Source organism: Leptonychotes weddellii, chromosome 12 (assembly GCF_054177405.1).
Source record: "Leptonychotes weddellii isolate Sample4059 chromosome 12, ASM5417740v2, whole genome shotgun sequence".
In the NCBI taxonomy this organism is placed as follows: domain Eukaryota; kingdom Metazoa; phylum Chordata; class Mammalia; order Carnivora; family Phocidae; genus Leptonychotes; species Leptonychotes weddellii.
In genome coordinates this window covers 78,012,658-78,037,546 of record NC_138380.1, presented here as the reverse complement: position 1 = coordinate 78,037,546, position 24,889 = coordinate 78,012,658, and the positions used below count along the sequence as shown (strand labels likewise).

The 24,889-nt window shown below is 36.3% G+C and overlaps 1 protein-coding gene across 1 annotated transcript in view; it reads left to right on the top strand.

Moving 5' to 3' along the window:
- The first annotated feature begins 2,956 nt into the window (after nucleotides 1-2,956).
- Nucleotides 2,957-24,889, top strand: part of ORC5 (origin recognition complex subunit 5) — a 71,186-nt gene continuing 49,253 nt past the window's right edge. Inside the window, exons 1-4 of the mRNA XM_081800665.1 lie at nucleotides 2,957-3,151; nucleotides 9,119-9,249; nucleotides 18,281-18,329; nucleotides 18,418-18,508. Of these exons, the coding sequence (XP_081656791.1) occupies nucleotides 2,974-3,151; nucleotides 9,119-9,249; nucleotides 18,281-18,329; nucleotides 18,418-18,508 (449 nt within the window). The 5' untranslated portion in view covers nucleotides 2,957-2,973. The remainder of the gene's footprint in view (nucleotides 3,152-9,118; nucleotides 9,250-18,280; nucleotides 18,330-18,417; nucleotides 18,509-24,889) is intronic.

Here is a 24,889-nt window from a genome sequence, read left to right as displayed (position 1 = left end):
GGGTTAGCCTGGTGATGGGTATTAAAGAGGGCACATACTGAATGGAGCACTGGGTGTTATATGCAAACAATGAATCATAGAACACTACATCAATAACTAATGATGTAATGTATGGTGATTAACATAACATAATAAGAAGAAAAAGACAACTGGTGAGAGAATTCATTGTTCACCAATACCAACTGGTATAGGAATGCTAAACTCACAAGAACTGTGGCTGTTTCCTATTTGTACCATAATCACAAGTGAGCAAATATTTAGTTTGATCAAAACATCATATTCAATTACTGTTAATTTAAATTTTATTGATTTTATAATTTTGTATTTAACTTACAGGTTTATTTTTGTTTTTGTTTTATAATCCTGTAAGTACTTTGAGCATAAATAGTTTATACCTACCTAGTTTTATGTCTGAGTTAAGTATTAAGTAACATTATCATTAAAATTAATATTTGGAGAGACAGTGCTTGCAGCATTTCTACCTTTGAAAAGTTAAATATTTACTGAACATATTACTGAAATTTGAGAAACTGTTAGAAGTTCAGAGAGGCTTTCCAAGTGCCGTTGAAATCATTGTGTGTCTAAGGTCGATTCCTAAAATCCACTTTTAGTAATAGTATTGGGCCGGGGTGAGCTGTGAGAGGACAGGAGGAGAGACTGGTATAGCTTTTGGTAGCCGTCCTGGAAATTGCCTCACATAGTCTAGCCTTTGTAGTTAGGTTAACTCTTGGCATTTTACTACTGAGACCAGGAACCCGTCCTCTTTGAGTAGATGCCTCCTTCTTCATTTCTTTTTTTGTTTTTTTGTTTTTCTTTTTAGATTTATTCATTTATTTTAGAGAGAGAGAGAGCAGGTGTGTATGCTTGCATTAGAGTAGGGAGAGGGACAAAGGGAGAGAATCTTGAAGCAGACTCCCTGCTGAGCATGGAGCCCAACGCCAGACTCCATCTCAGGACGCATGAGATCATGACCTGAGCCAGAACCAAGAGTCAGATGCTTAACCAACTGAGCCACCCAGGCATCCCTCCTTTTATTGTTTTGTTGCATTGCATTTGTGGGGTTTTTTTGCATACCTTCATCCCCTGTCCTCATTGCTCTAGGATTCCCTGTCTGGTGTCCAGAGGACATTGTTGCTGTCCTCTTGCTATTCCACTATAGCTTTCCTCATTTCTCCCCCTCATGCCTAGTAATGGTCATCATGCATCCCTTCACAGTAGTTAGGCCTTTCACTTTTTTTTAGTTGTAATTATGGAAACTGAAGAAATGAAATAGTAATTTCAACTCTAGCAGAAAAGAGAATTGTTTTGACATTTCTGGAAACATGCTTGATGTAAAAAAAAAAATGTATTTCATTTAGGAGAAGTCTAGTAAAGGCATTTCATGTTTGTTTTGTTTTGTTTTTAAGATTTTATTTATTTATTTGAGAGCAAGAGAGAGCGTGTGCTCCTGTGTGCATGAGCAGGGGGAGGGTCCGAGGGGGAGATAGAAGCAGACTTCCTGCTGAGTGGGGATCCCAACGCAGGCCTCAGGCTCCATCCCAGGATGCTGAGATTATGGCCAGAGCTGAAGTCAGATGCTTAACCAGGTGAGCCACCCAGGCACCCCAGCATTTCATGGTTTTTATATTAAATATTTATCTGAGTAAAATGAAGTTTAAGTTATGATAGATATCATTGTATATTGAAGGTGAGATGAGATGAGAACATTACCAACTTAAAATTCTTTCAGATAGATAAATATCTTCTATTTTTTAGACCTCTATATTTTTGAACTGATTTTATCAAATGCTTTTAGGTGGTCATTTTTTTAAAGCAAAACCACTCAATGCCATGTAATCAAGATTGTATTTAGAGCATACTTTTTTATCCCTATAGGAATAAATTCAAGGAGACAAAAAGCATTTGAAAGTAAAAATCTTTTCCTGTTTTTCATAAAGAAGCTAGATTTTTGTGGACTTGGTAATTTATTAAACTCAGCTATCTTTGTTAGCCAAAAGAATGTTTTTCTAAGTAATGCAAACTGGAACATAAGATTACATGTAAGTTAGTAATCAGTAAATAGTAAATCACCACCAAAGTATAGTGTAATTTATGTGTTTGGATCCTAAGAATAGTTACTGAAGAAAGCAGCTACCATGTCTGCTCTGTCACCTCGGGAGATGTCAAAAAAAATATGGGTATGTGTTGTGAGCACTGTGTATTGTGTAAGACTGATGAATCACAGACCTTATCCCTGAAACAAATAAACATTATCTGTTAATAATAAAAAAATGGGGGAAAATTAAAATTGGTGTTGAAAATGCAGAGGTGTGTCTACAGATAAATTCTAACTGGCATCATAGGGTATTTGTGGCCACTCTGTAGGACAGTATACATGTTGACCTTGTTTACTTAAGTGTTCATTTTGGTATACCGATAATACTTTCCAAATATACTTCAAAAGATGACTGTTCACTTTACACTGGTGTTTTGTGTGTGTATTTAGTGTTTTTAATGTACATTCAACATGTTTTGCTCAATAGTTTGTGTGAAAATAGCCTTAAAAAAACCTTTAACGTTTCCTAGTATTGTATGGTTGTAAGTACAACATATCTATTTTTCTTTAACTCTTATTTCCTTTCTGGGTTTGTGTAGCTATTTTAATGATGAGAGATGTTAAGTTGCACATTTTTTGTTTACTGATTGAAAGCTAATGATTTCTTTGAAAATTCCCATAAAAGGATCTTGTCTTCATTATTAAGCAAATGTGTTTCTTAATGTCTATAAAATAAACCCTGTGTGACTGTCCTAGCGTTCGTGGGTAACTGAAATGTTGGTTAACCTTAAAGTTTTATGGAAATTCTAAGTAATGATGTATGAAAATTTGCAAGTGGATGAGCTCCTTGATTAGGTTTTATAAATAAGGCTTATTAATATGCAAATAACTTGTTATATGTTGTAACTTTGCTGGATTTATTTGAAAGAAAAATTCAAATGGAATTGCTGCTCTGGTTAAGATTTTTAAATGCAAAGTTACTTTTATTTCTCTTTCTTTTACAGACTGACAGAAATGTGACTGTTCTGTTTCTCAGTGAAATTGTTTGGGAAAAGTTTCGTCCAAATACTGGGTGCTTTGAGCCATTTGTCTTGTATTTCCCTGATTATAGCATAGGTAAATTTTAAAACTTCATTTTGACAAATGATATTCACTAAAATAGTTTTTGTTGTTTGAAAGATTAAGCTAGCATATTCAAGTGAAATACTTTGATGTCTTAATCTGTTCAGATTTGCTGCCAATCTCAAATAAAATGTTATGTATCTGCACTTACAGAGGTTTTATTTTGGAACTGTGAGGAGTTATATAGTTAGTAAAATTTTTTGAATGAGTATTCTTCACCTATTTGTGCTAATGGTGTATTTTCACATTTTTTAGTATAGTAAGATGTATATATTGTGATGGTAACACCCATACAAATAAGAATCATGGGGCGCCTGGGTGGCTCAGTCTTAGTTAAGCGTCTGCCTTCCGCTCAGGTCATGATCCCAGGGTTCTGGGATCAAGCCCCGCATCGGGCTCCCTGCTTGGTGGGAAGCCTGCTTCTCCCTCTCCCACTCCCCCTGCTTGTGTTCCCTTTCTCGCTATCTCTCTGTCAAATAAATAAATAAAATCTTTAAAAAATAAAATAAAATAAAAAAATAAAACAGCCAGTTATTTAAAAAAAAACAAAAAACAAATAAGAATCAGACTAGGTTGGTAAAGCACATTTAAATGTATGGAAATCTTTATTTATAAATATATATTTGGGTTAAGTACTATGTGGAATGTATCTTTTAACTTTGTAAATCTGATTTTATTTTTCATTAGTGTTCCTCTTATAGTACCAACTACTAGGCCTTGCATTTCTTACTGCCTTTTGGTTTGTATTTAATCTTAAATTTCATAGATCTTGATTATTTTTGTCTTTGGAAGAACACTGTAGCCTTTTGTGTTGCTCAGTAGTTTTGTAGATTCGTATTGTGTTGTCACTATACAAATATGCTGCTTCTGATTCAAAGTTTATAATTGTGAAGCATAAAGTGGTTAGCAGGCTATGAAAAAATAGCATTCCTTGACCTTAGCCTCATTGACACTAGCCCTCTGAACTAATCAGCTGTAAACATTCATTGTTAAGATAAACACATTTTTGCCTATTTACACCCGAACAGCAATCAAATGACACCTTGCCTTAGCTAATTAACTGAAATAGAAGAAAGGAACCCAAAATAGATGAAGGGAGCCCTTATTTTCAGTAGCTTCTCTTCCATGAAAATTGCAAAATAGGAAGAAGGGAAAAGGGTAGGAAGAAAAGGAATGAATCAAAGGATTTCATTAAAAAAAATTTCTTTGTACCTTGTGTCATCACTGTTCGAAGTTAATTTTTTTCATGACCCATTTAGGGTTTAAGTACTGAAAAACTATACATTTAAAGAAATTGTTTTTTTAAAAGCTGATTTTCTACATCTTAGTGAAGTTGTATTAAAGTATGGTATAATTATAGAATTTGGTTTAAAATTTTAGAAAGTAAAGATACAAAGCATCATAGATGGAGAGAATTTGGGGACATTTAAGTAATAAAAATGATCTTGCCAATTTCAGCACATAGACTACTAGGTTTCTGAAAAGTATACAATAATGGAGCCACGTTTTATCTGATGATTTAATTCAGGGCCTTCTACATACCAAGATCTTTTTAAAAAGCAAAACACTGTAATCACATAGAAGGGCATTCAAAAAGGAAACATTAATTGATAAGCCAAACTGTAGTTAGAGTAAGCATGGAACCAGAGTAAAGGGATAATCTTAGTGGCTAATGTCATCCAATCATAACTTGATACACATACCATCTATATGGATATGGTATTTGATGTTCAGGATGCCCTCTCTCATCAGTGATCACTAGGAGCTCAGTTTGGAATTCTTGTTTCTGATCTCTACCACATGCAGACTACTCACTCATCTTTTGGTAAAGCTTCCCCCCCCCTCCCCTGGTGGATTATAATGCACTTCATCAGCTTTTTGGTTTGGTTTAGTTATTGTATCATTCAGGATAAGTTTTGCTCCAATAAACAATCTGAAAATCTCAGTGACTTATAGTTTACCATATCACAACCATTGTGCTGTTTTGTCCTGTGTTTTATTTCTCCATTTATTATATTTTCTTTTTTTTTTTTTTTTAAGATTTTATTTATTTGTCAGAGAGTCAGAGAGCACACAAACAGGGGGTGTGGCAGGCAGAGGGAGAAATAGGCTTCCCTCTGAGCAGGGAGCCTGAGGTGGGGTTCGATCCCAGGACCCTGGGATCATGACCTGAGCTGAAGGCAGATGCTTAACAGACTGAGCCACATTTATTATAAACTACATATTTTTTAAAAAGATTTTATTTATTTGAGAGAAAGACAGCGTGAGCGGAGGGAGGGGCAAAGGGAGCTGGAGGGAGAGAATCTCAAGCAGACTATGTGCTGAGCATGGAGCCCAACTTAGGGCTTGAACTCACAACCCTGAGATCATGACCTGAGCCGACATGAAGAGTTGGACACCTAACTGACTGAGCCACCCAGGTGTCCCTATTATAAACCCCATATTAAATTATTATTCAGACTTGAAAGAAATAAAAAAATCTTTTATTGTTTATCTTGCTTGAGCTTCTTGGATGTATGATTTGTATAGTTTCGGTGACTTTGGAAAATTTTCAGCCCTTATTTCGTCAAATATTTTATCTTTGTTCCCTGTGTCCCCTGACCTTGCCTTTTCCTGGGACTGCATTACATGTATGTTAGATCATTTGATATTGTCTCATTGAATCTGTTTACTTATTTAAATTTTAAATCTTTCTTCTCTGTGTTTTATGAGGGATAGTGTTTTTTCTCTATGTCTTTAAGTTCACTCTTTTTTTTTTCTACAAGTATCTAATCTGCAGTTAATTTCATCCAGTGGAATTTTTCATTACCGATCTTACTATGCTTTTGTGTTCCTTTGTATTTTTGAGCTTATGAGTATGTTTATAATAGTTGTTTTAATGTCCTCGTCTGTTGATTCCATGACCCCTTCCATTTTGGGTTTGTTTCTGTTGACTAATTTTTATCTATTATGGGTATTTGTTATGCTGCTTTGTGTATTTAGTAATTTTTGATTGAATAATAGATATTGTGTTTTTTTGTTGTATGTTGGACATTTTTCTAGGAGCACTTAAATTTCTTGAAGATGTATCTGACTCTTTTAGGGCTTTTTTAAAGCTTTTTTGGAGGGATGCTCTGGAGTGGCCTTTATTCCAGGGGTAATTTTAGCTCTTCTAAGACATAGCCCTTCTGGGATCTCTGCTGAATGCCATACATATGTAGTTTCTTCATTGTGACTGGTGACAGTATGAATGATTTACAGTTCTTTGTGAGCTCTGATAATTGTTTGACTGACAACTCTCCATTAATTGTTTAACCCCAGAAGTTGTTCTTGCTTGGCCTGTAGGGTTTTAGTCCGTGCATATACAGATTGGTATTCAGACAAGACTCAGGATGAACCCCTATGTAGATTTCTGTAGCTCTTTGTTTCCATAGCTCTTTCTCCCTTGTACTCTACCCTGCACGTTCTAGCAGCCTTAGATAGCTCCCTCTACTCTGATCTTTGTCTTCTCTTTGGAATTAATGGCTCCTTTTGGAACTTTCCTGTACCACAGTTCTAAAATTACCTCTTGTTAGAAAGCCTGGCTGATGGCTTATTTGTTTCCTTTTTCTCAGGTATCATAGTGCTTTATTGCCTGTTGTTTGATGTCTGAAAATAGTGCTTTTTATATTTTGTCCAGATTTCAGTTTGTTGCCGGAGAGTATTTCTGGAGCCTCTTACTTTTTCATGACTAGAAGCTGAAGTTCCTCATCAAGTTAGAAATGGTTGTTCTTTATGTTTTAAACTATATTTTGATAGTGAAATTTTAAGACAACAGGAGACCAATCAGATGGCTTCTTCTTCCCTTTATTTACTACCTGTTAGTGTACTATTTTTTGACTTTCTGGTAGAGATGGGATTTTTCCATACGTTTGAATAGTCCCAGACAGAGCTTCTGTAATGTGGAGTTATACTCTGCAGTTTTACCTGTAGTCTAACTAAGCAGCTGCTTTATTTTTATAGCAACACAGTGAGATCTCTAACTCTTACAACACTTTCATCAGGATTGGGCCAGTGGTAACATCTAATCAACTTTTATGTGTGGCATCGAGAGTCACCAATAGGGGTATCTAGATAGAGATGTTCAGGAGGAGCTTAGGAGTGCCCTCTGATCTGGAGACCTGTTTTCCAGATTTCTGCATCCATCCATTTGTTAGACCATCTTTTTCACCTGTGTATGTTCATCTGTCTGACCATCCATCCCTTCTATATCTCCTCAGTTTTAAGGCACCTTGTGGAAACTTTCAGTGTATCCAGTATTTTCCCATTCATAGTTTTAAAAAGCTTAGTAACATTAAATTTAAAATGTCCTATTAGAATGTAAAAATACATGGACACCAAAGTCAAGTTTTGGACTTTGTGTATTTTTTTTTCAGTGGTTGTGATATAAAAAATGCAGATCTAGTAACAGTCTCTCATAGAGAATCCGTTCAGGATAATATTCCAAGCATGTGGCTGGGCTTTGAAATGTGCTGTGTTTTGTTTTTTTCAGTCAGCAGCCCTATCTAAAAGACCCCCTTGATATATAACGATATGTAAGTTTCTCTTAATATATATCCAATGATAGGCTGTATATGTTGTTCAATCTTGCACCTATATCTGATTGTGAGGAACAAGAGAGTGGTAGAGTCAAGGGCTGATGGTAAATGGTATAGTGTCCATGGTAAAAATACTCACCTCTTGGGGCGCCTGGGTGGCTCAGTCATTAAGCGTCTGCCTTCGGCTCAGATCATGATCCCAGGGTCCTGGGATCGAGCCCCGCTTCGGGCTCCCTGCTCTGCAGGAAACCTGCTTCTCCCTCTCCCACTCCCCCTGTTTGTGTTCCCTCTCTCGCTGTGTCTGTCAAATAAATAAATAAAATCTTTAAAAAAGAAATGCTCATCTCTTAAAGGGAACCTTAGACAAAAGGAAATTGACTTGATCAGAACATCCTATAAGACTTTTTACTTAAGTATTGCAAAAATCCTGAACCTGTGGAACTAGACAAAGAACTAACTGAGGAGTCTAAAGAGACCATTGCACCAGGGAGTCAGAGGGAATTGCAATAAGGAATGAATGACTAATTGATTTCATGTACTGTACATGGGCAATTTTTGAGTAATGGGTGGTTGTTTCTCTTTTAATTTTAACTGTGCTTCTACAATATGATATTTCCAGCACGATAAAACAAAGTTTAGGATTCTAAACGTGTGATATTATATAAAGAGTTTAAGATAGAAGAGAAATATAGTAAAGATACCAAAGCTTTAGGAAGAAAATATGATTTATAAAATGGGGAATGACCAAGTAAAGATGATGATTTTCATAAAAAATTATGAATTCTTTTTATTTTTCAAAAAATGAAGAGCATTTTCCAGTTTGGTGGTCGTTTGTGTAGTACTCCTGCTTGTTTTTTCTAGTTGATTTACTTATTAGGCGGACAAATAAATAGAATGTATATTATTTTTCACCCTTGATACACATTTTGCCTGCAGAGGTTCTTGAGATTTTTCTTTAGATGTCATTGTTTAATATTTGTCTTAAGCAATTTTTTTTTTTAAGATTTTATTTATTGATTTGCTAGAGAGAGAGAGTACAAGCAGGGGGAGTGGCAGGCAGAGGGAGAAGCAGGTTCCCTGCTGAGCAAGGAGCCCGATGTGGGACTCGATCCCAGGACGCTGGGATCATGACCTGAGCCGAAGGCAGCCACTTAACCGACTGAGCCACCCAGGCATCCCTGTCTTAAGCAATTTTTAATAATGTTTTTAGAACATTAGATTCATAATTCTTTTGCCTCAGTTTCAAAAGTTGTGTTACATTTCTAATCTTGTAATAGTTTTCGTATTCCTTAATAATTGCTGGGCCTATATATTTATTGTTTTATACCCTTGTTATAAAATGCTAGAAGATATAACTTGTGGGGTGCTGGCTTAATCCTTAAGTTCATGTGTGTCCTTTGAACAGGGAACCTTCAAAAGATCCTGTCACATGATCATCCTCCAGAGTATTCGGCTGATTTCTATGCTGCCTACATTAATATTCTTCTTGGAGTTTTCTACACTGTCTGCCGAGATTTGAAAGAGCTCAGACATCTGGTGAGTGAGCTTTTTACTTAAAAAAAGAAAGTATATCTTTTAATATTTTTCCATGTAGAAATGGTGTGAGGTAGGCTAGAAGCTGAAAATTTATTCTAGAAATTTGATATGGCCTTTTGAGGCTAACATAAGTAAGTCTGTCCCTTAGTACAAACTTCAATCTGATCAGAAAACCTTCATTCATCTTTAGTTATGTCTTCTCACTCTTCCTTAGGAGTGTTTTTTGTTTCCTTCTTTCTCTTTTAATTGCAGAAAATGTAAAACTTCATTAAAATAAAAATGAAGAGAAATAGAAGGTGTAAAAGCTTAATAAGTAATTTTATGTCTTAATTTTTTGTAACATTTCTTTCATGTTTTATGTATGTAGTAATAGTGGTCTGGCATCTAGATGAATTTAAGGGTAGTCAGAAGCCTTAATTACAGGTCTTTCATGAGCCATTGACCTTGAATTAGTTATCTTTATAATACGGATTACTTTTGATGTTTATATAAATAATTACTTAAAACATTATTTAAAAGAGTAGTAAAGCTGTTTATATTTCACAGGTAATTTGTAAAGTAATCATATTTACTTTAATTTTTCTTTGATCTTTCTACTTTTTAATTGGATGTGAAGGGGAGCAGGCAAGAATATCTGGTTTCCCTTTTAGAAACCTTCCATTCATACTAAGATTTTATCTACATGTAAGAGAAAGTAGTAATATACCTAAGGATGGAAAACAGTTACTTTTTTTTTTAAGATTTTATTCATTTATTAGAGAGAGAAAGAGAGAACACGAGCAGGGGGAGGGGCAGAGGGAGAAGCAGACTCCCTGCTGAGCAGGGAACCTGATGTGGGGCATGATCCCAGGACCCTGGGATCATGACCTGAGCTGAAGGCAGATGCTTAACTGACTGAGCCACCCAGGTGCCCCTGGAAAACGGTTACTTTAAAAGGAACACATTCTATAGATTATAGCACATTTTCTTTGTTTTACTCTTTTCTTTGCTCTGAAAAGTCACTTAGAGGGACTCAGTATGTGTTTGAATGTGTGTTTGAGAGAGAATGTAGAAGAAGGCGACCATTTAAAATTGGGTTCATATTTAGGATGTTCTTCTAAGTTTTAGATTTTAGGCTTCTTCTGATTTAGATGTAGATATCAGGTATCTTCTGAGTAGGGAAAAAACTAGAACTAGAACAGTAGGGAGCAAGCTGTTCTAGTTCAAGCTCATCACTAACATCTCTATAGGAATTGAATGTCTTGGATCCCTGGTGCCCAAAGGAAATGACAATAGAGGGGCTTACAGAGAGGAGAGGGGTCAGTACACGGTCCCTGCATGAGGTGGAGTCAGGGGGAAACACTCCTCTACCATCTTGCCTGGGAAGTAACCTGCAGTTACCACAACTTAGCACTGATGTCTTTGAATCCTGTGGGAATCTGTGCCTGCAGCCATTTCAAAGTAGATCATGAAGTGTAAGAATAAATAAATGTTTAGGGAACTATTTCTAGATAAAGTGTAAAAGAAAATATATATTTAAATATGCTATTTTATATAGTCCTATATTTTTTATAGTCCTTTAGGTTTTACTGAAAAATTATTTAGGGATGAGCTTATAGTTTTGTTGTTATTGTTACATCATGTTCATAAACTTGAAGCTTGAAGTGTGGTTTAAGCTTTTACTACTACTAGTAATACTAATATATATATAAGATATGATCGGTAAGCACAGGAAAAAAATAGCAGTGTTCTTATTTTTCTCCGTATGTGGAACTTAGGATAATAAAGATATATTTTCTTCAAGTGGATACTATTATTTGTTTCAAAGTTTGTAAATGGCATAGTTATTGAAAGTTTAATAAATCACCTGCAAAGGATTCTTTTTAGGCATCTTTTCTATGTGTGCACTTTTAAGTTTGCTTTACAAATTATTTCTTTAAGTACTGTTTTTTTGGAGGCTAGGTCTGTAGGTAGCACGAGATAGCAGAAAGTAAAGTACTACTTAGAATATCCATTTAGGTTTGTTTTATCTTGACTGTGATATTCTTAAAAAATAGCAATTATAATTTTTAAAAGGGTCAATTGAAGAAGTTATTTTTATATTCATTTATGAATGCCAAACACAGAATGGTTCATTTTCTAAAGATGTTTGCATGGCCCTTTTAAAACAAATCTGTTACACATTAAGTTTATTGTATTTTAAACTTTTTTCTTCTTAAATATCACAATTTTCTTAGAAATTACTCAGAAAAATTAACTGCTTAGGCAGAGCTTAGTAATCTTTTAGAGTGCAATTCCAAATTTCTGATGCCAGGTTTTTGTTGTTGTTTGGCCATGTGCCTGTGGTGACCAGTGACATAGTGACTAGGAAGCGGGTGCCAGATAATCAAAGTGTACATGGTAGAATGAGCAGAGGAGTTGATATTCAAATACCTTAGGTCTGCCGCTTACCAGCTATGATATGTATGTAATTTTATGTACTTCAGTTTCCTCATTTCTGAAGTGGGGGGGTGGCAACCAAGAAAACATAACTCAGATGATTTTTATGAGGATAAAAAATCCTCTCTACTAAAGTGCTTATAAAATATGTTAGGTGATACTACTGATAACACTAAGTTATTTAAATAAATATTCTCCTTTTAAAGTACAAATAATTTCTGGGGGGATCATTTACTTTTTGTGAATTATTTTAATGAAATAATACAGCTGGTTTTTATGTAGCCAGGACCCAGAACTCCGTAGGGAATAGAAGTTTTAATCTTATTTTTGAGCAGGGGACTAGGTAGATTGTCCCATGGATGTTTGGAGCGTGGGAGGAGGTGGGTTCTAGGTCGTAGGACGGTGAAGGGAGCTGGCACAGAGAAGCTGCTCAGGGTACAGAGTCTTCTGCCTTGCACATAACTCACCTGTCTCACATGCAGCTGACCAGCCCAATGTAATTTCTACTTCAAGCAGTCATGACACTCTCAAATCTCAAATTCTTTCATGTATTTTTCAAACTTTATTTTTTGATGAGGAAGAGATTGTCACAGTTCTGAAATGCTTGCAGATCTGTCCCCTAGCTCTCAGTTGACTCAAAAGACAGTACACACCAATGTGTTTCTATACATATCAGTTATTTTTGCTTTATTTTTACGATGTGATTGTATGCTAGGGAAAAATAGTCCCTGAGAACTAAAATGAATTAGATCATAAAATTTTGCAAATAAAGAATCCTGGGGTCTGGCTCCAGAGCATATGTTCATAAGCACTATACCACAACTACCTCTTAAACAATAGCCAGTTTTATTAAGTACTTTGTGTGTGCTGGCCACTGTTCTAAGCCTTTTGCCAATATTGACTCAATTCTTACAACAACCCTGTGAAGGAAGGCATTATTATGAATTTTCATTTTATAGATGAAGAAACACAAGTTGTGTCATTTACCAGCAGTATGTTCTTGGCAAGTTACCAACCTTTTTGAACTTGAATTTTCTCTTCTGTTAAGTAGGTATAATATCTGCGTCAGAGGAGTTTTGTGAGGTAAAAAAAAAAAAGGAGGGGAGCACGTGTAAAATGCCTGATAGCTGAAGAGGATCAGTTAATTTTAGTTCTTTTTTTTTTTTTTTAAAGATTTATTTATTTATTTGAGAGAGCGAGAATGAGTGAGAGAGAGAGTACATGAGAGGGGGGAGGGTTAGAGGGAGAAGCAGGCTCCTCGCCGAGCAGGGAGCCCGATGCAGGACTCGATCCAGGGACTCCAGGATCATGACCTGAGCCGAAGGCAGTCGCTTAACCAACTGAGCCACCCAGGCGCCCCTAATTTTAGTTCTCTTCCTCCCTCTGCTGATCAGACATTCATGGACTTAAAAATACATTGTAATCTTACTATCTCCAAGAACATAAACCATGGCTTGGGTATGGAGACTGCTAACTAAAACTGCTGTAGGTTTGCATTATATGTTAAAGTCATATATTAAAGAATATGAAGTTTGAAGAATGATCTGGCAGAACAGCTGTCATTTCGCTCATGGCCAGGTTTGGTTTGACAGATGGCTGGGTGAGTGGGTGTCCTTCACCATTCTTTTATGTCTTTATATTGATTGATGTATGAATGAGGATGTCTTTTCCACATAGAGAAGAGCTATTTTTTGGTGAGAGGTGCTTAAGGGGGAAGCAGAGTCTTTAATTAGGAGAAATAACTTAGTTAGGTTTATTTTTCTTTTATTTTTTCTTGACTTTTTGAGTAAAGTGTAGCATACATATAGAAAAGCACAAGGGGTCCCTGGGTGGCTCAGTCAGTTAAGCGTCAGACTTTTGATCTCAGCTCAGGTCTTGATCTCAGAGTCATGAGTTCAGGCTCCACATTGGGCTCCACGGTAGGTGTGGAGTCTACTTAAAAAAAAAAAGAAAGAAAAGCACAGAAACCATACATATGTACCATAGTGAATTATCACAAAATGAAAACACATGTGTAAATATAATCCAGGTCAAAAAGTAGAAAATTACCAACATCTAAGGAGCCCACTTCATGCTTCCTCCCGATTTCTACCTCTTCTTCCCTCCTCAGAGATAATCACTATCTTTGCTTCTAACATTAAAGGTTAGTTTTGCCTGTTTTTGAACTTTATCTAAATGGAAACATACAGTATGCATTCTTTTTTATCTGTCTACGTTTGCTCAACATTTTGAGATATTTATCCATATTAAATGAAGCTGTGGCGTATTTTGAGTAGTCCCGTAGTCATCTTTAGACATGGGGTAAGCAAGAAGCAGTATTCAGCTAGCTTTCCCAGTTGGGCCCTTATAGGGCACCTTTATTTTTGGCCTTGAATAATTAAGAATTCTTTTTGTATCACAACAACGTTCCATTGGTACTGACATGTTAATAGTTTGCTCTCATTTTATTAGATATAGTATTTACAAGATAATGAAAGTATTGGATAGTTTTAAAATTTATTTAAAAATTTTTGGAAGCAATTATGGGGCACCTGGGTGGCTTAGTTGGCTAAGTGTCTGCTTTCGACTCAGGTCATGATCTCAAGGTCCTGGGATTGAGCCCCACATCCAGCTCCCTGCTCAGCAGGGAGCCTGCTTCTCCCTCTTACTCTGCCTCTCCCTCTGCTTGTGCTCTCTCTTGCTCTCTCTCTGTCAAATAAATAAATAAAATCTTTAAAAAAAAATTTTGGAAGCAATTTCTAATTTACAAAAAATTGCAGGTACAATAAAAAGAACTTTTTCTTTTTTCCCAAATCATCTGAGATTGTGACCTGATGCCCCATGACCCCAAATACTTTAGTATTTGTATCTTTAGTATTTAGTATCTTAATGGCATTCTCCCACATAACTACAGTACAACCATCAAAGTGAGAAAATGGACTCATTGCTCCAACCTGATCCTCAGGCCCTATTCAGGATTTGCCAGTTGTCACAGTAATGTACTTGAGAGCAAAAGAATCCAGTTCAGAATCACATACTGCATTTAGTTGCTATGTTTCTTGAACTTCCATTTAGAGTAGTTGTTCAGTCTTCGACTTTCATGATCTTGTGACCTTTGAAGATTACAGGCCAGTTGTTTTGTGGAATCACCTTTAATTTGGATTTGTCTGATGTTTGCTTATGGTCAGATTCAGGTTATGCATCTGACAGGAATATCACAGAAATGATGCTTTGTTCTCATTGCATCCTATCAGGTGTTACAAGATTTCATTTTACTTTATAACTGATAATGTTCACTTTGGTCATTTGATTAAGATGGTATTTCTTTTCTCGTTGTGGGGAAGTACCTCAAAACCTTGTCAATACCTTGCTCCTCATCAGAATTTCAACTTAATCATTTTTCATTTCTGTCTGGCTTCAGGATATCCTATTTTAAGATAGGGCAATTACCAGGGTAGGTATCACCTAATCCACATGAGCACTTTAAAAGCAGAATTTTCTGTGGCTGATCAAAGAAGGGGAAGTCAGAGATTGGAAAGATCCTTTAACTTCTCCATAAGATGGGGATGATAATAATGTCTACATCGTAGGCTCAGAGGATTAAATGAGTTAATGCATGTAATAAGGCCCCCATTGCTTGATTAAATTAATGTTAATGCAAACGTTTTCAGTTCTGATTTTTATTTTTCTAATATTTCAGAGATGAAATGTAGGTATTCTTAAGAAGGCAAAAGAGTTCAGAAATTATTTCTGCATGGCCTTGGAATATTGGAATATGTTTTTATATTTGTACTTGAACATGTGTATTAGCTTTCTATTGCTGCATGACAAATTACCACAAATTTAGTGGCTTAAAACAGCACACGTTTATTAGCTCACAGTTCTGTAGGTCAGAAATCGAGGCAATGTTGCTGGCTTCTGCTCAGGATATCAGGTAAATTTAAAGTTTTGGCTAAATTGTATTCTAATCTTGAGGTTCTAGGGAAAATAGCTTCCACGCTTATTCAGACTTGACAGAATGCAGGTTTTCTTGGCTGTAAGAATGAGGTCAGAAGCTGTCTGGCTGGCTGTCAGCCAAGTCTCAGGCCTCCTAGCGAGCACCTGTGTTCTTTGCCACATACCTATCCATCCACCAGCCAGCAAGGGTTTGTTGAATCCTCATACTCCTAGTCTCTGACTTCTGTGACTGGCCAGAGAACACTTTCTGCTTTTGAAGGGCTTGTTGATTAGGTCAGACTCATCTGATTATCTCTATTTTAATTCTCCCATAAATAGTACTATCTTTGGGACTTTAATTACATCTACAAAATTCTTTTACAGCAGTACCTAAATTACTGTTTGATTGAATAACTGAGAGAAGGTGTGCATGTATATCAGGGGCTGGCAGTCTTGGGGGGCTACCTTAGAGTTTTGCTTACTACAGTATACATGTATCATATTTTTTAAGTTTTTATTCAAGTAATCTCTACACCCAATATGGGTCTCAAACTCACGACTCTGAGATTGAGGGGCACACTCTTCTGACCAAGCCGCCAGGTGCCCCTTTTAGATGATTTTCTAACAAATAATTTCAAATAGAATAATGAAGTTTTTCTGAAAATCTTGCTGAGGAAGAGTTGGAAGTTTCCTAAATTGCCTGTCTCTATCTTGTGGCAACCTAGTCATTATTCATAATGGATTGTTTTGCCTCTTAAAGCAATGCAAGTTTTTCTTTGCAGTATAAGGGAAGTAGTCTCTCTGTTTCACCTGGATCAGGCTTTGCTAACATTGTGGCCTTATTGGTTTAGAAATAAATTCCCAGGACATCTCACAAATCATGATCATGAATTCAGGTACTGGAATCTCTGTGCCTGTAGGCAAATTATATTTTGCTTTCTTGGCCAACAAATGGGCATAATAAAAGTGCAGGTGTCAAGAATAAGTGAGGTAACAGGTGGCCATAATTATGCTTCTCCTGTTATGAGCATGAATATTTGCTGAGCACATGGTCATTTCTTAATAAAATTATGCCTCTGTCTTGCCGCTTCCACCCCTTTTCATGAATGGGACCAGCTAAGAGTAAAATATATATTTAAAAGTTAAGGAATAATGGGGAGTTAAATGGGGGAAATGTTCAGTGGGAGTAGAAATTTATTATATCAGAAAATTATCTAAAAATTATTTCTGCTTGGGCTTTGGAATTATTTTTGTGATTTTATTAGCAGTCTTTTTATTTCCAGTCTCTGGGTCATTGGGAGGACGGTTTAAAATATCAATGGGCCTAAAGTTAGATTTCGCTGTAAATAATCCTTAATATAGGGAAGTAAGATTTGCTTATATTTGAGGATTAATATAGGAGAAATGGGCATAGTATTAGAGAGCACATTTGAATGTTAATAGCCAAAGTTGTGAAAAGTATTTTGTATTTGGACAGATTATTTTGTCAAATTCCCCTTGTTAGTAAGGGCTAGGATTTACAGATTTACTTAAATACAGAGATTGTATTTGGACAGTTAAGGGTACTCATAATCATATAGTTTTATATACTCAGCAAGTTCTTGTGGAATGGTATGGTGAAAATACTAATTTACTAAAGTAAAATGGGAAAATAGTCTCCTAAAATTATCTTCATTACCTTTTTACTGCTATTTGTAAATGATTAAACATGTATTTTAATGTTTTGACCAAGAAAAAAAAACCAGCCAAGTTGTTTACCAGTTACTGCTGACATTGTGACATTACTGTTATTAAGCAGTGTTTAGATCTGAAAACCTGAAACTAAGAAAGTTGGCCTGTCTACACTTAATATAAACAGAGTTTGGAAGATTTTTCTGCCCTAAACAGTTGCTTTTTATGGAGTAAAATAGGAAAAACTTCCAAGGATTAGTTCTTAGCTCTCTCTTATCTTCTGGATTTGAGGTTGGATAGTTAACATTTACATCTGTCTTTCTCCAGGCTTCATTATGGAATCATTTCAGTATGAAATACTTGTGATCAAGTTAATATCAATAAATGGCAGCTACATATTTTTATCAGTTTGCTTGAACCTACCTCTCGGTAAAATTCCAGTGTTGATTCATGGAAAACTATTAAGTAATTATGATTAGTTAGTGCTTCTCAGACTTTGGAATACATAGCATTCTTGGAGAGATTGTTAAAACATGGATTCCTGGATCTCATTCTGGAGGCTCTGATTGTGTATGCCTGGCATGGTGCCAAGAACTTGAATTTATAGTAGTCTCAGGTGGTGCTGCCAATCTCATAATTTTGAATTGTACTGAATGAGATGATGTTTGGTTTGTGAGAATGTTCAAAACTTGGAAAGTAACAGGTAATTCTAGTGGTATTGTGTGTTTTATGGTCCTTTGTGACAGAATTATAAACTAAAATTACAAATTATGCTTTGCTATATTACTTTATATCTAGAAGCTAATACATTAGGCAGGACTTAGCCAATTCAGGAGTATTTTGCATGTTGTTTTACTATCATTTTTTATATTTGTGGTTTTATTATTGTAATAAGCTATAATAATATTTTACTTGAGTAATTATATTGAAATAAAATTGCCTACATTCTAATAAAAATTGTACTTGGAAAATAATTCCTATTTGTGGTGAATAAGTGCTTTCTCTCTTTTTTTCCCTTTATTTACAGGCAGTACTTAATTTTCCTAAATATTGTGAACCTGTGGTTAAAGGAGAAGGTAACTATGTAATTTTACTTATTAATATTTGTTTTGAAACAGTTTCTGTAAGACCTGAATTTTTGAAATTTTCTCCCTTTTGGGGTAGCAAATGAACGTGATACTCGCAAACTCTGGAGAAATATTGAACCTCATTTGAAGAGAGCCATGCAGACTGTTTATCTCAGGGAAATATCAAGGTAATTTTCTGTTTAGTGTGTGTAATATTTCTATCTTTAATTTGGATATTTTGTCTACTAAAGTGTAAATGTTTTTCCTTTACCTTCTTCACATTAGGAAAAAACCCACAAGTTTTGAAACGTTTCTTATTTTGGGAAGGACAGCCAATTTAACCAGTATGTTACACAGTTTGAAGCAAGGCATATATTTTACAGTTGCTAATTTTTTTAAGTCTGGAAAGCTACAGGAAAATCAGCTTTAGCTTTGTTTTTTATATTTGTGTTTAGATATTTGAATAGGTATAATGAAAATTTGATTGTTAAAGTAATGTGTAAATCAAGTCATAAGTCTGCATTTGTCTGTTACTAGAATTTCATAGTAGTGAAACTGCTAAAGAGACATGGTGGCGTTTAGTGGGAAGAACAGGGTTTTGATTCCATTTCAGCCATTTTCTGCCTTGTGGTCTTAGCAAGTCACCTAAAAACCGCTGGGCCTCAGCTTCCTCCTCTCACAGTCTTTCCAAGATTTAAAGAATGCGTGTGAAAACGACTTGTGAATAATACGGTGCCTTACAGGTAGGTGATAGGTGAAGCCTCAGTTACGAAGCAATATAGGAAATTTAAAAACAACAGCAACACTCTCTGCTTTTCTCACTTTCTGCTCAGTTGTGTTATCATTTTTCTCTCATAAATACCTTAATCTGTAACTACTTTTCTTTACTAACTTTGTTTTTCATTTAATTAGTTGATTAGACTATAATTCAGGGAGAAATTTAATAGTTTCTAAATAAATAGCATTACAAAGATACTGCTATTCCTTTTTTCAATAATAAAAGTCATTTGATGAGGATTTTTGGAAGTCACAATAGAAAAGCTTGTGATCTACTCTTTTAAAGGTAGAAAAATTTGGATGCTTGTTAAAATGATTTTTACATAATAATGAAAGTACTTAGAGTTTCTCATAGGATAGTCATGGCCATGTAAATCCAGTTTTCTCCACAAGATCAATAAGGAGAGGAGATAAAATCACTCCTAACCCCTGTCTGCAGTATAACTGGGAGACTATGGAGTTGACTACAAACTTCAGTTTATGTGTAATTAGTGAAACGACCTAAGTCAGCAGAGTCCGCTCTGGAGCTCATGCTGAAGTAAGACGTTAAACAGTGACTGCAAGGAGAGGACAGAGGGAGTAGGGGGTGGGCTCACCAGTAGTGGTGAAAGACGGATGAAATCGCCTCTGGATGAGAATCCAGCCCTGAGTGGGAGAACATTGAGGACAAGTGGGACCTGGAGGGTTAGAGCACTGGCTACTAAAGAATCAAAAGGAAGTGTTTTAAGAGTATGTATGGCAAGAATTATCATGGCAGTCTTGGGAAAGGATTGTTTTCGAGGGAAGACAGGTGATTTGGAAGGGCTGGGTATCCCCTGAAGGGTGGGTAGGTAGTCAAGAAAGAAGCAAGGGGTAGAAATTAAGATACCCGTGGCGCCCCCCACCCCCAATCAAACAAAAAAAGAATGACAAAATCAAAAGATAAGCCATCCCTCCCCCTCAAAATGGCACTATGTTTTAAAGAAACTGCACTTCATTCTTACAGGAGAAGACATTTTATTTTTATTCATTTTTTTTTTTTTAAAGAGTTTATTTATTTGACAGAGAGAGGGACAGCGAGAGAGGAAGCACAAGCAGCAGGGTGGGGGGGAGTGGGAGAGGGAGAAGCAAGCTTCCCGCTGAGCAGGGAGCCCGATGTGGAGCTCCATCCCAGGACCCTGGGATCAGGACCTGAGCCGAAGTCAGACGCTTAACGATTGAGCTACCCAGGTGCCCCAGAAGAAGGCATTTTAGAACCAAGAAATCTATTAAGCCATCCCAAACCCTCACCCCTGCATTCATAGTATCATCTGTTTGCTGATCCAGGCAAACACTGAGCATTTCAAAATGAAGAGAAAATAAATAGAAAATCCATAAAAAGGTATTATAAGAAGAAACAGAAAATGTGAATAAAAAAATTTTAGCGGGGCGCCTGGGTGGCTCAGTTGGTTAAGCGACTGCCTTTGGCTCAGGTCATGATCCTGGAGTCCTGGGATCGAGTCCCACATTGGGCTCCCTGCTCAGCAGGGAGTCTGCTCCTTCCTCTGACCCTCTTCCCTCTCATGCTCTCTGTCTCTCATTCTCTCTCTCGCAAATAAATAAAATCTTAAAAAAAAAAAAAAAAAATTTTAGCTGATGAGAATTTTTGCCTTCCCACCCAAATAAAGCAGAGGAAGATATAACACCACATACCAACCTAGTTTAAAAATTTTAAACAAGCATTTTCTAATATGAAAAAATACCTTAAATCAGAAATTCAGCAACTCAGAATAGACAAAAAAAATATAGGAGGATGTGAAACAAAATTGACCAAACTCAGGAATGGAATTCAAGCAAAAGTAGTTTCCTCAGATGAAAATGAAATTTTAAGATATCCAAAGGAGAATAGATTCAACTGAGAATATAATAAAGGGTATTGAAGAGAGGAATGAAAACAACCAAAAGGACAAAACTAAATAAAGAGGTAAAAATAATCAAATAGAATGTAACAAATGTGACAGGCAAAGAAGATTCAATGTATGTATAATTGGATTTCCTAAAGAAAGAAAACACTGGATTTGAATTAAGATCTAAAACTGTAATCCAAGATTTCCAGAAGGAAAAAAAGACCTGGTTCCACGTGTTTTTTTTTTTCAGAAGATTTTATTTATTTGAGAGAGACAAGGAGAGAGAGAGAAAGAGAGCACAAGCAGGGGGGAGGAGGGGGAGAGGGAGAAGCAGACTCCCCACTGAGCAGGGAGCCCGACATGGAGCTTGATCCCAGGACCCTGGGATCATGACCTGAGCCGAAGGCAGACGCTTAACCAACTGAGCCACCCAGGCGCCCCTGGTTCCACATACTATAGGGTTCATCTTTTCATTTGACCCAGAATGGTCAGTTCTGAGACTGCCCTAGTCTATTAATCTGTAACAAACTACCACAAATTAGTATCTTAAAACAATGTGTATTATCTTATACTTCTTGATGTCAGAAGTCTAATATGAGTGCACAGGGCTGTGTTCCTTCTGGAGGCGTTTGGGGAGAATCTGTTCCTTTTCCTTGTCACATTATTTAGAGGCTACCTGGCGTTCCTTGACCTGTTGTGTTCCTTGGTCTGTCTTCAGAGCCAGTAATGTATCATTTTCTCTTCTCTCTGACCTGTCTTCCTCTTAAAAGAATCCTTGTGATTTCATTGGGCCTACCCAGATACTCCAGAATAATCTCCCCATCTCAAGATTCTTATTAACTCAGTCACATATATGTATAGTCTATAATATGTTTCTTTCACAGAAAGGTGTAGAGCACAGAAATAAGCACTGCTAATCTGACCTCTTGCCTTATTGAAACATTTTGAAAACCTCTTTCTTTTAATGGGTGGATGACATTTAATTGTATTTATTGGTATGAATTGTATAGGCTTTATTAATTTTGTCATGTTAATTTGTTTAATTTCCTTATATGGTTATTTTCTTTGTCTTTTTGAAAAAAAATTTTTGGCAGTTAGGATACTTTGCATTTTTGTTCCACTTGGTTACCTTTGTAGTCAAATCATAGAATGCCCTTAAGTCCCCTTTTTTCTTGTAATGTGGGGTAAAGGACCAGTGAGACTTTCCAATAGGGTAGTAGGAAAATAGCATTCTAAGTTTGGTGAGATCTACTGGTCCATTCAGTAAAGCATTCAGATTGCTTCAAGGTGTGACTTACCTATTTTTTTCCCACCATCCCTGACCCTTCACCCGTGTAAAATAAGATTTGCTAAATTAAAAAAAAAATCACATATTTTATAGTTCCAAATTGAGATTAAATAATTGGGATAAACAGAATAAAGAAAAAGAATAAAGTCATAGACGGCTAGATTCTGACTCAGCAAGCTGTTGTTAGGAATATATGTTGCTTGTACAGCTTTTATAAACCATTTGGACCAATTATAAAAAAGACTTCAGCCTTGCTCCCTGGTTCATCTTAAAATTTTAGCCTGTTAGACCTCAATTAATACAACTGCTCTGACTTTGAGTCATCTCTGGAAATTGATAGTTCATAAACATTTATTTAGAACATGGATAGACTTTTTAGTTAGGTCTCAGTTGAAACTGGTTCTATCACTTAGAAGCTTTGTGTTGGTTAACTTTTCTGACTTTCTGTTTTGTCATTTGTAAAAAAAAGAAGAAAGAAAAGATATGATGCTATCTGTCTTATAAGTTCATGAGTATTAAATGGAATATCTTAAGAGCTGGGTTCATAAGAGACATAAATGTTAGTGTCCTCTCATCTCATTAAAAATGGTCATTTTATCCCCTGGTTGTCCTTTGCAAGTTCAAATAACATTAAATGGGTAATTGCTATGTAAGAAACTCTTTATCAGTTTGAACTGTCTCAAAGTCTGGGTTGTAACAATGTAAATGATAAAAATTTATTTTTATTTGCATTTATAAGAAATGAATGTGAAAATGCCTTATAATCTCTGAAGCAGTATTGAGCTATAAGGTGGAGGAAGTGATCTGCTTTGAGAGTCAGTTTGTTGTACTAGGTCTGCTCTCCACATAGGTTACTAGTAGTCTGTCAGAATTTCCCGTATTGCTGTACAGGCATACCTTGGAGATATTGCAGGTTCTGTTCCAGACTACTGCAATTAAAAAACAATTGCAATAAAGTGAGTCAAATGAATTTTTTGTCTTCCCAGTGCATATATAAGTTAGTTTACACTATACTCTCATCTATTAAGAGTATAATAGATTATCTTAAAAAAACCCCACAGTGTACATATACCTTAATAAAAAATATATTATTGCTAGAAAATGCTAACCATCATCTGAGCTTTCAGTGAGTTGTAATTTTTCTTTTGCTGGTCGAGGCTCTTGCCTTGATGTTGATGCCTGTACACTGATCAGGGTGGTGGTTGCTGAGGGTTAGGGTGCCTGTGGCAGTTTCTTAAGACAACAGTGAAATTTGCTGCATCTGTTGACTCTTCTTTTCTTTTTTTTTTTTTTAAGATTTTATTTATTTATTTGACAAGAGAGAGACACAGCGAGAGAGGGAACACAAGCAGGGGGAGTGGGAGAGGGAGAAGCAGGCTTCCCGCCGAGCAGGGAGCCTGATGTGGGGCTCGATCCCAGCCCCCTGGGATCATGGCCTGAGCTAAAGGCAGACGCTTAACTGACCAAGCCACCCAGGCGCCCCGACTCTTCTTTTCATGAACGATTTCTTTGTAGCTTGCAATGCTGTTTGATAGCATTTTACCCACAGTAGAACTTTCAAAATTGGAGTCAGTACTTTTAAATCCTCTTGCCACCTTATCAACTAAATTTATGTAATATTCTAAATCCTTTGTTGTCATTTCAAAAATCTTCATTAGCATCTTAACCAGATTCCATTTCAGGAAACCACTTCCATTGTTCATCAGAAGCAGTTCCTTATCTATTAAAGTTCTGTCATGAGATTGCAGCAATTCAGTTACATCTTCAGGCTCCACTTCTAATTCTAGTTCTCTTGCTCTTCCACCCCTTCTGCAGTTATTTCTTCCAGTGAAGTCTCGAACCCCTCAAAGTCACCCATGAGGGTTGGAATCAGCTTCTTTCAGACTCCTTTTAATGTTGATATTTTGACTTCTTCCCATGAAACATGAATTTTCTTAATGGCGTCTAGACTGGTGAATCCTTCCCAGAAGGTTTTCAATTGACTTTGCCCTGATCCATTGGAGGAATTACTATCTATGGCAGCCTTAGCCTTGAGAAAGGTATTTCTTCAATAGTAAGACTATAAAGTTGAAATGACTCCTTAATCAGGAGGCTGCAGAACGGAACTCTGTTAGCACGTGTGAGAACAACATTAATCTCATTGTCCATCTCATTATCAGAGCTCTTGGGTGGTGACCAGGTCCATTGTCAGTAAGCAGTCGTATGTTGGAAGGAATCTTTTCTGAGCAGTAGGTCTCAACAGTGGGCTTAAAATGTTCAGTAAACCATGTTGTACACATGTGCTGTCATCCAGGCTTTGTTGTTCCGTTGATAGAGCAGAGGCAGAGTAGATTTAGCATCATTTTTTAAAAATTTTTTTATTGTTATGTTAATCCCCATACATTACATCATTAGTTTTAGATGTAGTGTTCCATGATTCATTGTTTGTGCATAATACCCAGTGCTCCATGCAGAACGTGCCCTCCTCAATACCCATCACCAGGCTAACCCCATCCTCCCACCCCCCTCCCCTCTAGAACCTTCAGTTTGTTTTTCAGAGTCCATCGTCTCTCATGGTTCGTCTGCCCCTCTGATTTCCCCCCCTTCATTCTTCCCCTCCTGCTACCGTCTTCTTTTTTTTTTTTCTTAACATATATTGC